At 56.5% G+C, this 11,239-nt stretch overlaps 2 protein-coding genes and 1 long non-coding RNA gene across 5 annotated transcripts; 1 reads left to right on the plus strand and 2 right to left on the minus strand.

The window, feature by feature from the left end:
• Positions 1–6: 6 nt before the first annotated feature.
• Positions 7–739, plus strand: LOC109371071. The gene is made up of 2 exons (XR_002121738.1): positions 7–106; positions 343–739. It is a non-coding gene; the product is annotated as an uncharacterized LOC109371071 (long non-coding RNA).
• A 1,126-nt stretch (positions 740–1,865) lies between these two features.
• REN (renin) lies at positions 1,866–9,573 on the minus strand. Of its 3 annotated transcripts, XM_031556980.1 has the most exons (11): positions 7,705–9,573; positions 5,874–7,619; positions 5,248–5,401; positions 5,006–5,129; positions 4,730–4,848; positions 4,397–4,593; positions 4,039–4,047; positions 3,639–3,761; positions 3,000–3,144; positions 2,816–2,914; positions 1,866–2,507 (listed from the first exon to the last, which is right to left on the minus strand). In XM_031556980.1, the coding sequence occupies exons 2-11, from the start codon at positions 5,972–5,974 to the stop codon at positions 2,346–2,348; spliced, it is 1,233 nt and encodes a 410-aa protein (XP_031412840.1). In that variant the 5' UTR covers positions 5,975–7,619; positions 7,705–9,573; the 3' UTR covers positions 1,866–2,345. The 3 variants fall into 3 exon arrangements, with proteins under 3 accessions (XP_031412840.1, XP_031412839.1, XP_031412838.1); XM_031556979.1 differs by having other exon boundaries at positions 5,874–9,573; XM_031556978.1 differs by lacking the exon at positions 7,705–9,573 and having other exon boundaries at positions 5,248–5,957.
• A 158-nt stretch (positions 9,574–9,731) lies between these two features.
• GOLT1A (golgi transport 1A) lies at positions 9,732–11,171 on the minus strand. Its single transcript, XM_010724227.2, has 5 exons — positions 11,093–11,171; positions 10,516–10,607; positions 10,250–10,428; positions 10,104–10,167; positions 9,732–9,915 (listed from the first exon to the last, which is right to left on the minus strand). Exons 1-5 carry the CDS (start codon positions 11,115–11,117, stop codon positions 9,877–9,879), a joined length of 399 nt encoding a protein of 132 aa, XP_010722529.1. The 5' UTR covers positions 11,118–11,171; the 3' UTR covers positions 9,732–9,876.
• Positions 11,172–11,239: the final 68 nt, after the last annotated feature.

The following is an 11,239-nucleotide window of genomic DNA, read 5'->3' on the forward strand; positions in this document are numbered from 1 at the left end:
GCGCTCGCCGCCTCCGGGCATCTCCGCCCCGCGCACCTGCGGGCTGCGTTCCGAAGCCTCTCGGCAGTGCTGACGTTTCTGGGGGATTTGGGATCGGGGCTTAAATGTGAGCTGAAGGAGGTTGGAGCAGGGCTGCGGCGAGGGGTCGGGAGGGAATGCGGCACCCCGAGGTGCAGGTTGTGCCCTGAGGTAACTGGGTGGCATCCTATGGTTTGGGGATTGGGTGATGCGCAGCCGTTGAGTTGGATTCAGGCAGTCTTTTCCAGCTCAAAAGTTGGACTCTGTGATTTGTTTGTGTCCCTTTCAAATCAAAATACTCTGTAATTCTGTCGTCTCCACCAGGAGCTGCGCTCAGTGGGTCCCATCCAATCCAAAAGCTGACATCTGGGTCCCTTCCAAATCAAAAAATCCTATTCTACAGTCTTAACATCTCCACCAGTTCTCTGTGCTGTCCTCTCCGGACCCAGGCAATGCACTCACCTCACATCAACTGGGATTTACAGGCGAGCTGCAGAGAGGTTGAGTGATTAAAGACAGAGCATCACCCACCCGCCGGCCCCACTGACACCACTGCAGCCTCAGTTCATTATCATAGGAAATAACAACGGCTCCGAGCACAGAATGCCCCCTCCAAAGTTTACAGCTGGCTGCGGCTGCAGCCGACTAAATGGACCATGGAGACTTGGGGAAAATCGTTCAAGGAAGGGGAAGAAAATAAACCAGTTCCCTGCGTTGCTATATATAGAGTGAGCGCTGTCAGTTTTAATAGGATGGCCGTAATTGCTCCGGTCTCTTTGCTGGGCCGAGCGTGGCCTAATTGCTCGCCTGTAACGATCACAAGTGTTAATACGGGGCAGTTGCGGGTTAGCAGTGCCTTGCAGCCAGCTCTGCACAGCAGGCACCAGGAAATGGCCCTGGCACAGGCTATTAGAGGTGCTAATGGGCAGGCTGAAGGGCCAGCGGCAGCCCGAACGTTTTTCTCTCCTGCTGCTCCGAGCGACCGCGCTGAAAAGGAGCAGAACCAGACCCAAAGATTCATCCTGTCTCGGATGGGCCCCACAGCTTTCAAGCATCTCCCTATGGCTGTAAGGCTGTGGCTCCAGAGCTGACCCGTGTAGACCCTCCCCCCTCCCCGCGGCTGCCTCTCCCCATTCCCTGGGTTTCCTGTGCTGCAGAGCAGCTGAACGCTGGGACAGTGCTCAGGAAGCAGCGGGTGAGAGCGGGTGGGGAGGGGGGTCACTTCCATCTGCCCCCCCCCAGAGAGCCATCCTCACCGCTCTCCCTGCCTCACAGCGCTGCAGAAGGGGATGGAAAGCAGCGAGGAGCACCCAGGGTGCCTTTCCCATCCCAGGGATGTGCAGCTTGATGCTAAGAGGTTTAAATACTCAAGCTTGGCTACATGCTGCCCAACACCCTGCCAAGGGCAAAAACTGGCAGCTTGGCCACTGCTCAGAGCCTGGGCCCTGCAGGAAAGGAGGCTGGCAAGGCTGCAGCCTGGCTGGCAGCATCCCATACTGTGCTGGAAGGAGAATTGCTCCCAACCATCACTCTGGGAAATCAGCAGCCATTGCTGGTGTCAGGCTGAGGAGGAGAAGCTCCTGCAGCACAGTGCTCATTACAGGTGTGTTCCCAGGGCTCAGCTGTGCTCACAACCAGGGGGAGATGAGAGCATTGCCAGCTGCTTGGCTTTGGGAAGGGCTCAGATTTGCAGCTGGTTCTCAGCTCTCTGACACAACAGGGAAGAGCAGCCTGCAGTGCTGCCTGCTTAAAGCACGGTGGTGGATCCCAGCAGAGAACATTTCTTCCCCAGTTCCCGTAAGGGAACTTTTCCTCATTTCTCCCTCCTCGCAGAATGCTCAGCTTCCTGCTGCTCTGGGGTTGTTTAATGTTAAATTACAGAGAGGGGCAGGGTTAACACCAGCTGAAAGAACCATCGCTGTAAGCAGCCTAATGATACCAATTAATTTGCCTCCCATCTAAGAACAACAAGAACAGCAACCGAACATCACTCCGCAGCCTCTGCAACCTGCAAAGCTCCTCTGCCTCAGCCAGCAGCAAAGCACATCACCCTGCAAAGCCCCCGGAGGTGCAGCTCCAGCTCCAGGATCCTGCTTTGATTCCTCAGTGCGATGCTCCCAGGCTCCGCTCTCCCCCCATGGCAGCGGAGGCTCTCGGGAAGCAGAGCGGGGGTTTTGGAGTGGGAGAACACGAGGATTTGCAGTTGCTTCAGTGCAGAGAGGAGGTGGCTGTGCTTTAAGGAAGCGCTGCTCCCGTTTGCGCGTCGAATCGCTCTCTCCCCAGCGATGCTCCCTGCTTCCCAGCTGCCTCCCAGCCCCCCCCGGCGGTCAGCGGGCGGTGGCGAAGCCGATGCGGTTGTTGCGACGGTCGAATTTGGTGTAGTAGTGCCCGATGAAACTGGCACCCAGGATCCAGAGGGGTCCAGCCGGGGGTGGGACGTCCAGCCCTGAGAGAGCCACCACGCAGATGTCCTCCCCGTACTGGGTTTGCTGCAGAGAGGAGCAGACTCTACGGTAGAGGTGGCAGGAAGGAGATTTCCAGTGCACTCCCTGTGCTTGGCTTTGATTTCCCTTCTACCACAAAGGGATAGCCCTGCCTGGCTCTGCTGGCTCCATATATCCCCCAACCCAAGGAAGCAGCAGTGGGCTGTTCTGCCTCACCTGGACATCTCTGCTGCACATGAGAGTGTGGAGAAACAGTGAGCAGCATCGCTCTGTGACTGCCTGCAGGGATGCTCCAGGAGAAGTGCATCCCCACCAGCGTCCCATCCCTGCCCTCACACAGGGACACAGCTTACCCTGAGGACGTAGGCTGAGCCACTGAGCGTGTACGCCTTCCCACCCAGGTGGAAGGAGATGTTGGGCAGCTGGGGGACCTTCTCACAGTCAACCACGTACTGCAGGAGAAGGAGGAGGAGGAGGCAGCGCTGAGCCCGGGGATGGGCTGGGGGGAGCGTGGGGATGCAGCTGGGCTTTGCTCACCTCTCCTTCAGTCATTTCTGCTGCTCCAATGGCTTTCATCAGCACGGACACAGGGCCGGCCGGGCCAGTGATGTAGGATGCTCCGGTGTCAATGGCCACTGAGCAGCCCTCCTTGCAGAACAAGATTTCAGCCCCTACAGACACCCTGGGGCAGAGGGGAATCCTGAGCTCTCGTGATGTTCACAGCTCAGAAGAAGCAGCTGGGCAGAGCACATGCTGATCCCAGTGCCTCCAGCACACAAACCCTCTAGGATCACTCCCTTCAAGTTCCTCAGATGTGAAAGCAAGGCTTCATCATGTATCTTTTGTTAGTTTTGGTGGTGGTATTTTATTTTATTTTATTTTTTTTAAGCTAAACAAAGCAGAATTGTTTCAGCATCTCACGCTGCTCAGGCTGACGGGGGTTAAATTCTTCCACCGCAGCTTCCAAGTGAAATCAGCCCACAGTGCCTCCCCCTCTGCATTCCCCAGCACTGTGAGATGAGCTGAACATCATTGTGCAGCTCTGTGCTGGAGGAACTGACCCCACTCCCTCTCCCTCCTAGAGTACAAAGCATCCCACTGCCCACAGCCCCATTCTCCCAAGCCCACCTTTATGTACCCAGGGCAGTATTTGGACGATGTGCCCCACATCCTCACCCCTTCATGCTGATCTGCCAGTACCCGTTCCTGCTGATGCTCAGGTAGTGGAAGTCCCCAGTGTAGTAGGCTGGGTCGGTGCCCCCCAGGATGATTTCCCCACCGGGTTTCAGAGGAGCATTCCTAGAGTGCAAAACATAGGGGGGTGACCTCCTTCACTTGGGGTTCCTGGAGGCAGGGAGCATGCAGTGCTGTCAGCCTAGTGAGCAGTGGCAAAGCAGGAAAAATCCTGGTTTAGTGAAGGGGATGTGAGACCACAGGGGTGAGGATTGGGGCAGGTGGGTGCTGAGGACAGGTAAGGGCAGAACCCAGGGCTGGAGCTCATAGGAGCCAGCACTGGGGTCTGTGATGCTGTCAGTGGGTGCTGCCTCCAGAGAGCTCATGCTTTTCATCTTCTTACTTTGAAGCTCTGCAAAGAAAGAAATGTTCTGTGAGCGTGTGGTCTGTGGGTGGCTGCATCCCAGAGTGCCAAGGGCACTGAAGCAGCAACCCGACCAGGCTGCAATGGCAGCTAGCATCCTTGGGACTCATTCATTATTAAAGAATCCATCTTTAGATGGGATGAAGAGCTACAGTCTCTACTTAGACGTGCATCTGCCTCCTGTGCTGCCTCATTCCAGCCCATCTCCTGCAGCCACCCAGCCTGGGTCCCACAGCCCCAGCCAAAGCTTCTTCACAGTCCCAAGCTGCGTCCCCAGCACACTGAGGCTGCAATGCCCAGTCCTGCAAAGCAACCCCCTCCCCATCTCGAGACCCACCGGCTGTAGTAGACAGAGAACACGTCCTCCTTGAGGATCTGCTGGGAGATGATCCGGTCGAAGACGGGGGTGATGCCATCGATGGCCTGACTGGGGTAGCCCATGCCCAGGACCCCATCAAACCTGGCAAAGATGAAGGGGAATGCAGGCAGCACCGTGGCCTCAGCAAAGACCTGGATGATGGGGATGTCCGATACCTGGGAAAGGCACAAGGGTCTCCGCATGGAGGTGGTGGGGGGTAAAACCCAGCAGAGCTCCCATACTCTTGGGTAAATAGTTGTGCTCATAAGGGGAGCGGAGCCAACTGCTCCAAAATTCAGGCTGTGCCCTCACCATGACCACATCCTGGCTGAGGAAGCCTTTGACACTGCCCGTCCCGTAGCGGATGGCAAAGCCTGTACCATTGGCTATGTATGTCCGTGACTTGGAGGAGTCATAGCGGCTGTGGGAAACTGGGGAGAGGCAGGCAGGCATCAGAAACAGCAAGGGAGGGGGCAGCAGGTCCAGCTAGAGCTCCGAGCATCCCTTGAGATGAAGGGATTTGCCCACATCCACTGGAAAACCGAAGGGTGAGGATGGAGAGTGTCCCCTCCCACCCCCAGCACTCACTGCAGGCGCTGTAGAGTGGGGAGCACTTGCAGGACGGCACCCACAGGTTGGCAGAGCCCGTGTCAAAGACCACCTTGAAGGTCTGCGGGGGGGTGCCGATGCTGATCTCACCGTAATACTGCGTCTGGAAGAAGCACAGCGCCAGCAGAATGACTCGGGGTGGGTCCTCCTGCGGCTGATAGAACCCGCGAGGTCGGGAGGATGTGGGGCAACAAAAATTCCGTGAGTGGGGAGGAGCTCACATCCAGGTAGTTGGTGAGGAGGGTGGGAGCCGTTCCGTTTTGGGGGCCGCCCGCCCCGCCGCGCCTTTGCCGCAACTCGGGAAACACGTCGGACACCTTCACGCCCATCTCCTGCAGCGTCTGCCGGATGGAAGGCATCCTCCGCAGAGCGATCCTGCGGGCAGAGGAGGGGGCTGTGGACACCCCCAGGAGACCACATCTCCCTGCCCTGGAAGATCCGAGCTCTAGGTGGCAGCAGCTGCCCGCCGGGTCCCGGCCCCGCAGAGGGATGCGCGGATACGGGGACACCGTGCTGTAGGGGTACCCTGCACACACCGGGGGGTTCGTGATGTGCTGAGGCTCAGCTCGTTGGTTTTGCAAGTGGAAGGCGTCGTGCTGGAGGTTGGAATGGAGGGAGAGGTGCTGCTGTGCCATGCAGTGCCATGCAGTGCTCAGAGGGAGAGGGGAAGAGAAGCAAGGAGGGTGAGGAGCACTTAGTGCCAGAGAGAGGAGAAGGATGAGGGAAGGTTTTTCTCAGCAGCCTGGAGGAGCAGAGAAGAGAGCTCTGTGGTCCTCAACACCAAAAAACAAGCAAACAAGGAGATGGCAAAACCCAGCACATCATGCTCCTTTAGCAACAACTCTACCTCTGCAAAGCCAGGGCTGGTGAGTGGAAGAAGCCGGCACTCCATGCAATGGCCACGATGAGCAGACACTGCTGCAGCCTCCTTCTGCCTCCTGCCAGCATCTCGTGCTCCCAGCGAGGCCTCCTCCTTCACCAGAGACTTCTCCACATCCCAAAGGAGAGGATGATTTATAGGCTGGCTTTCTGCCTCCCTGTGGGTTTCTCCTCCCAATTGGCTGAGGGAGTGTTGGGCTGCCCACGATGGAGGGCAGCATGACTGTAGGTGGGCACAGCCAGTTATCAGGGCTAGCAAGGGCAGCTGTGGATAGCTGGGAGCTGATAACCTCCATCCTCTGCAGTTGATAGCATTGCTGTGTCAGCCCTGAGCACCAACAGCACACTGCACGCAGGACATGGGCCAAATGCCTGCTGCCATCAGGGAGGAGAGATGGACAGCGGTGGGGACACATGGGGTGGTGGCTCAGGTCTGGTCCAGCTACGCTGCTAAGGAGCAGAGAGAGGGGAATAGAGAAATGGGGATTTCTTATAGGATTGAGGGTGGAAATGGCAACCACAACTCCTTGGCCATAAACCTACCAAATGCTGCTGCCCTCATGGGGGCTGCTCTGAGCACTGGGGAAAGTCTCCCCCTCATTTTCTCACCCCAGAGAGGGAGCAGAGACTTGTGCACAGAACAGCTGAACTCATTGCAGTTGTATGAGCAGCTACAGCCTGGCCAGGCACAATGTGATCACTGCAGACTGTGCAGGAGCACAGCTCGTGGTGCCCAAGCAGCACAGGGTGGGGACGCACAGGCGATGCAGACAGTAAAGAACTGCTCAAGAACTGCAAAGCAAAGGACTCCTTCACACAAGTTGTGCTGCTGGCTCCCAGCTCTTGTTGCTGCAGTTCCCCGCTCAGCCCTGGTGCATGGGGGATGGCTGCTGGATTGAGCCCCGTGGCTCCAAGCCCAGCACTTGACCTCAGGACCCAGGGAACCTCGGTGGGAAATGACTGCAGCAATAAAAATGTTCTCAGAAGAAACCTGATGACACACTTGCCCCTTCCTTGAAGCCCTCAGCTACACAAACACACTGGTGTGCTCCTGCTGCTGCCAGGATTTGCTCAGGGCACTGCTGGCACCCTCGCCTGGGGACACAGAAGCTGGGGGGCACAAAGAGGGTCCCCCCCCACCACCTCACCTCCAAACCTGGGGCTTCACAGCCTCCTCCACCCCAAACTCCTTGGGGCTTTGGGTCGCAGCATTTGGAGCCAAGAGAGGGCTGAACCCAGCAGGCACCTCATCTGCCATCGCCCCATTTCTCCCAGCCTTGACGTCTTTTCCCATGCCAGGCCCCGGGGCTGCGTCACCAGGGGCAGCCTTGTGGGGTCAGGAGGCAGCAGCCCGGCCCCTGGCAAGGAGCCACCAGGCATAAATCCCCTTTCCGGGCATCCTGAGTGCTCATAAGTCCCCAGAGGAGGGACTTTGGGGTACAGCGTCACTTCTAAAGGGGACACATCAGCCAGAAGAAGGTGAATACAGGGCATGGGGCTCCGAGGTTTCCATCTCTGCTGTAACCAGGAGGAGCACATCCACAGGACCCCAAGGATGCTCCTCAGTGCATGGAACCTCCCTCCATGCAAGGAAAAACCTCACGAGGCATTTTCCACCACCAGTAGGATAAGCAGCTGGTGCACGGGAGCAGTGAGAGAAAGAACCTGGCACAGGGCTTCAGCTAACCAGCAAAGGGTGCATTTGTGCACAGAGCTGCAGGGAAAGGAGCACTGCTTAACTTACTGGAGGGCAGCACAGGGGGAACAGCCCCAGGGACATCAGCTGCTTTGAGACTTACTGATGTTATCCCTCACCCCCTGGGGGAGCAGAGCGTCAGGGGTCATGCTGAGCTCTTCCCATGCAGCCTTACAGCACAAAGGAGCTTTGCTCCCCACATCAACCCAACCCGATATTGCAGGCTCAGGATGGGAGGACGTCAGGCAGAGCTGAAATTCCCCCCATTAGATTCACTTGCTGCTGTGATGGACACCAGCTGCAGGATGGTGCTCCATACAGTTCCTCATCCTACAGAGATGGAAATTAAACATATCAGGAAATAAAAGGGGAGCACTCCTCAATGGCTTCCTGCCTGCTTTCAAGGAACCAAATCACTAAGCTAAAAGTAAAGGAAAATGCTTTCCAAAGGGAAACAAAAGCATCCCTGCAAGGAATGGCTGAAAAGCTCGAGCACAAAAGCAGCTTTTGGGAAGGACTGTGGAGGGTCTGGGTTGCACCAGCACTGAGGGAACTGGGCCATTCACTTCAGCAGCATCAGGGCTTCATCTGAAATGATTTCTTAACAGCAGCACTGCTGCAGAACACATTGAGATAGCATCCTACTGAACTGGAGGGAAAAACACAGAAAAGTTTTTCGTGAACATCCCAAAGGTGCAGCTTGGCCATAAGAAGTTGCTTTATAACCCAAATGAGGCTTTTTACCTGCAATTAGACACAGCATCACAGCCACACACCGGGGATGCTGTGGGTCCCACTCACCTGCAGTGGCCAAGCCCAGCTGTGCCCACCAAGCAGCTGTCCAGCTCCAATCCTCGGTGCTTTGCCACTAAGGCTGGACTTAAAGCAGGACCAGCCCCACTTCTACCATCCTCCAAGACACCAGGAAACCACACAGGAAGCTTCAAGGGGAGAAGAGCTAGCAACCTGCGCTCACACTACAGACATCCCCTCGAGACAACAGCATCCCATAAGCACAGCCCCACACGCAACAGAAGAACCCCAACCTCAGGGGGCTGCCATGCTTTATTCCTGCTGGAGAGCTCTGAGACCCCAGATGTGGCAGAGGAGACACCACTCCACATCAGCTGAGCTGTTCCCAAATCTGCTCTCACCTGCTGCAGACCCTGCCAGCGCCTCCAATACTCTCAGGCCATGCTCCAATAAGGAGGGAACATGTTTAACTCAAACTCATTAATTAATTCCTGCCATTTAAGAAAGGTATCTGCGCAGGGACCAGCTTTGATGTGATTGCCCTGGTTTAATTAAACTCATTGCTTGCACCCGGCTTCCCAAGTGCTCATGGAATCCCAGCTTGTATCCACTGAGCTCATTCCTCTGACTGCAGAGCTGTGGGTTACCCAACCTGCTCTCTCCTGGAGAGAGGCTGTTCTGCACCTCAGCAGAGCAGTTCCTGTCCCCCGCCCACAGAGCTGGCCCCACACCAGCCCCACAGTGCTGCCATCAGTACGTCCAGCCCTGCTCCCAGCTGGGTGCATCCCATGGGAAATGGGGCTGTGGGAAATGTGAGTGCTCAGATAGCAGCCCCGTGTCCATGTGCTGCCCTACAAGTGCTTCAGCTCCCCCCCCTCCCACCCCAATATCTCAATTAATTCATAACCTTGGATGTCATTTGCTGTTTCGTGGTGACTGGATTTCAAAGGGGTAATTTACTCTCCTCCAATCAGGTCATGAAGTGTTGTTGTGGTTTAATGGGTGTTTTCCTAACCTCTCCTGTCCTCTGCCTCTGCTCCCTGGGCTCTGCTTGCCACAGCCCATGGTCCTGCTGGGTGCGTGGGAAGGCAGCTGCAGCCACTGGGGTTGTCCCTGTGTCACCTCCAGCCATGGCCATGGGAAGGTTTCCGTGTCACCTCCAGCCATGGCCATGGGAAGGTCTCTGTGTCACCTCCAGCCATGGCCATGGGAAGGTCTTCGTGTCACCTCCAGCCATGGCCACGATGCTTCTTAGTGGCACTAAAAGTAGGCTCCAAGCCCCAGAAGAAGATCACAGCCTCAGTATAGTCTCAGACACACTTTTTTAAATTAAATCCAGCTCTCATGAGGGAAAGACAACAACAACAACACCACCAATAATAATAATAATAATAATAATAATTACAAAGCCTGCCTGACGCAGCCTGCGAGGCACCATCCCTGCAGCACAACCATCTCCAATCCCCAGCAGGACTGAAGGACCACTCATGCTGTCCCACCTGTGACATTATCCATCTCACGGTCACACTACGGAGCTGCTGTCACCCAGTTTCTCCAAGAGCTGTAAGATGAACCATTCCTGATTAGCAGCACAATACTCCAGGAGCAGCAGGGAGACCGTGCTGACCTCCTCCTGCGTGCCCACAATGCTGCTTTAATGCAGCAATGCCAGCAATTTCTATCCCCCAAGGACTGCATCCCTCAAGGTCCACACCCAGAGGTGACCACCTTGCCCAGCGCCCTGCTCACCTTGTTCAGAACAGGGATATTCACCAGCGAGCCCAAAAAGCCAAAAGCCACGGGGAAAAAACTCCTGCACCGAAACAAAAGGCTCTGTTAAGCCTGCTATGGTAGATGCTGGTGGCATGGATTGGGCTGTGTGGGTCCATGCAGACCTGAAGAGTGTGATGAAGCCATAAGCTTCCAGCAGCATCCCCAGGAGTGGCCACCGCATGAGGACGATGAGGACCCCCCCAAGGAAGAAGCTGCTGCCCTTCATCTTTTGCCTTTGGAAGAAGAAGGTGAAGGTCCTCCTGAAGCCGATGACGAAGACCAAACCAGAGAGAAAGAGAATCTGGGAGGAGGCAGCAGGGAGGGGTGAGAGCAGCCCTGCCCTATGGCCACTTTGCTCCAGAGATTCCCCCCCTCCCACCATACTCACGTTCCCAAAGGCCAGGAGCACCGAGTCGAAGTATAGGAGCATCCCAAAGAGGATGAAGAAGGTGCCGAAGCCGACCAGCCCCACACCAACCCCTGCAGAGGATGGGCTGAAATGAGGGTTTGGGTGCACTGCTCTGCTCCCCCCCAGGCAGTGCTTGCTTTGCTCAGGGCCACCCCACCCCATACCCTCCCAGAAATGTCCCTATGATTTCTCTCCCCCCTCTGAAGTCCTGGGGAGGCTGTAAACCGTATGAATTCAGGGTGGCTGCGAGGTGTGGAATCAATCACAGTGTAAACTAACCAGGAAGGTCACCCCCAACACTATCCCAGGTGGTTGCAGGAAGGGTGGAGCAGATGCTCTGGTGGGGACAAGGGGCCGGGCACCTCCCTGCTTGCCTTCCTTACACAGCCCCCACCCCACTGTGCCAATCCCCCTACGAATCACATCCAACCCATGACCCCAGCACCAGCACCACGCAGTTTGCCATCACCCCCTCTCCCCCAGTGCCCCCAGCCCCACTGTGGGGGTCAGCACCCCCAGCACACCCCACGAGCATCCCACCCTGGTGCCCACTCACTTTGGAAGTCGCTCAGAGTCACCATTTTGCCCCACTGCTCCTCGTGTCGGGCGCTTCCCAGCAGTGACCCTTGGAAAGCCCTTTAGTCCCCACGTCATCCTGCAAATCATTAACGGCCCTGCAGCTGCTCGGGGTGTGTGTGTGTGT

This window comes from Meleagris gallopavo, chromosome 28 (assembly GCF_000146605.3).
Source record: "Meleagris gallopavo isolate NT-WF06-2002-E0010 breed Aviagen turkey brand Nicholas breeding stock chromosome 28, Turkey_5.1, whole genome shotgun sequence".
Classification (NCBI taxonomy): domain Eukaryota; kingdom Metazoa; phylum Chordata; class Aves; order Galliformes; family Phasianidae; genus Meleagris; species Meleagris gallopavo.

What these genes read in the sequence shown, in the direction of transcription:
- REN (XM_031556978.1), bottom strand. Translation starts at nt 5,661, where the DNA reads ATGGCACAGCAGCACCTCTCCCTCCATTCCAACCTCCAGCACGACGCC. An exon ending in TCCTCACCAACTACCTGGAT is followed by an intron (nt 5,130 to 5,247) that starts GTGAGCTCCTCC and finishes TGCTTCTTCCAG; the next exon opens with ACGCAGTATTACGGTGAGAT. An exon ending in GCTCAGCCTACGTCCTCAGG is followed by an intron (nt 2,508 to 2,815) that starts GTAAGCTGTGTC and finishes TCCTCTCTGCAG; the next exon opens with CAAACCCAGTACGGGGAGGA.
- GOLT1A (XM_010724227.2), bottom strand. Translation starts at nt 11,117, where the DNA reads ATGGTGACTCTGAGCGACTTCCAAA. An exon ending in GACTCTGAGCGACTTCCAAA is followed by an intron (nt 10,608 to 11,092) that starts GTGAGTGGGCAC and finishes CATCCTCTGCAG; the next exon opens with GGGTTGGTGTGGGGCTGGTC. An exon ending in ATATCCCTGTTCTGAACAAG is followed by an intron (nt 9,916 to 10,103) that starts GTGAGCAGGGCG and finishes TTCATCTTACAG; the next exon opens with CTCTTGGAGAAACTGGGTGA.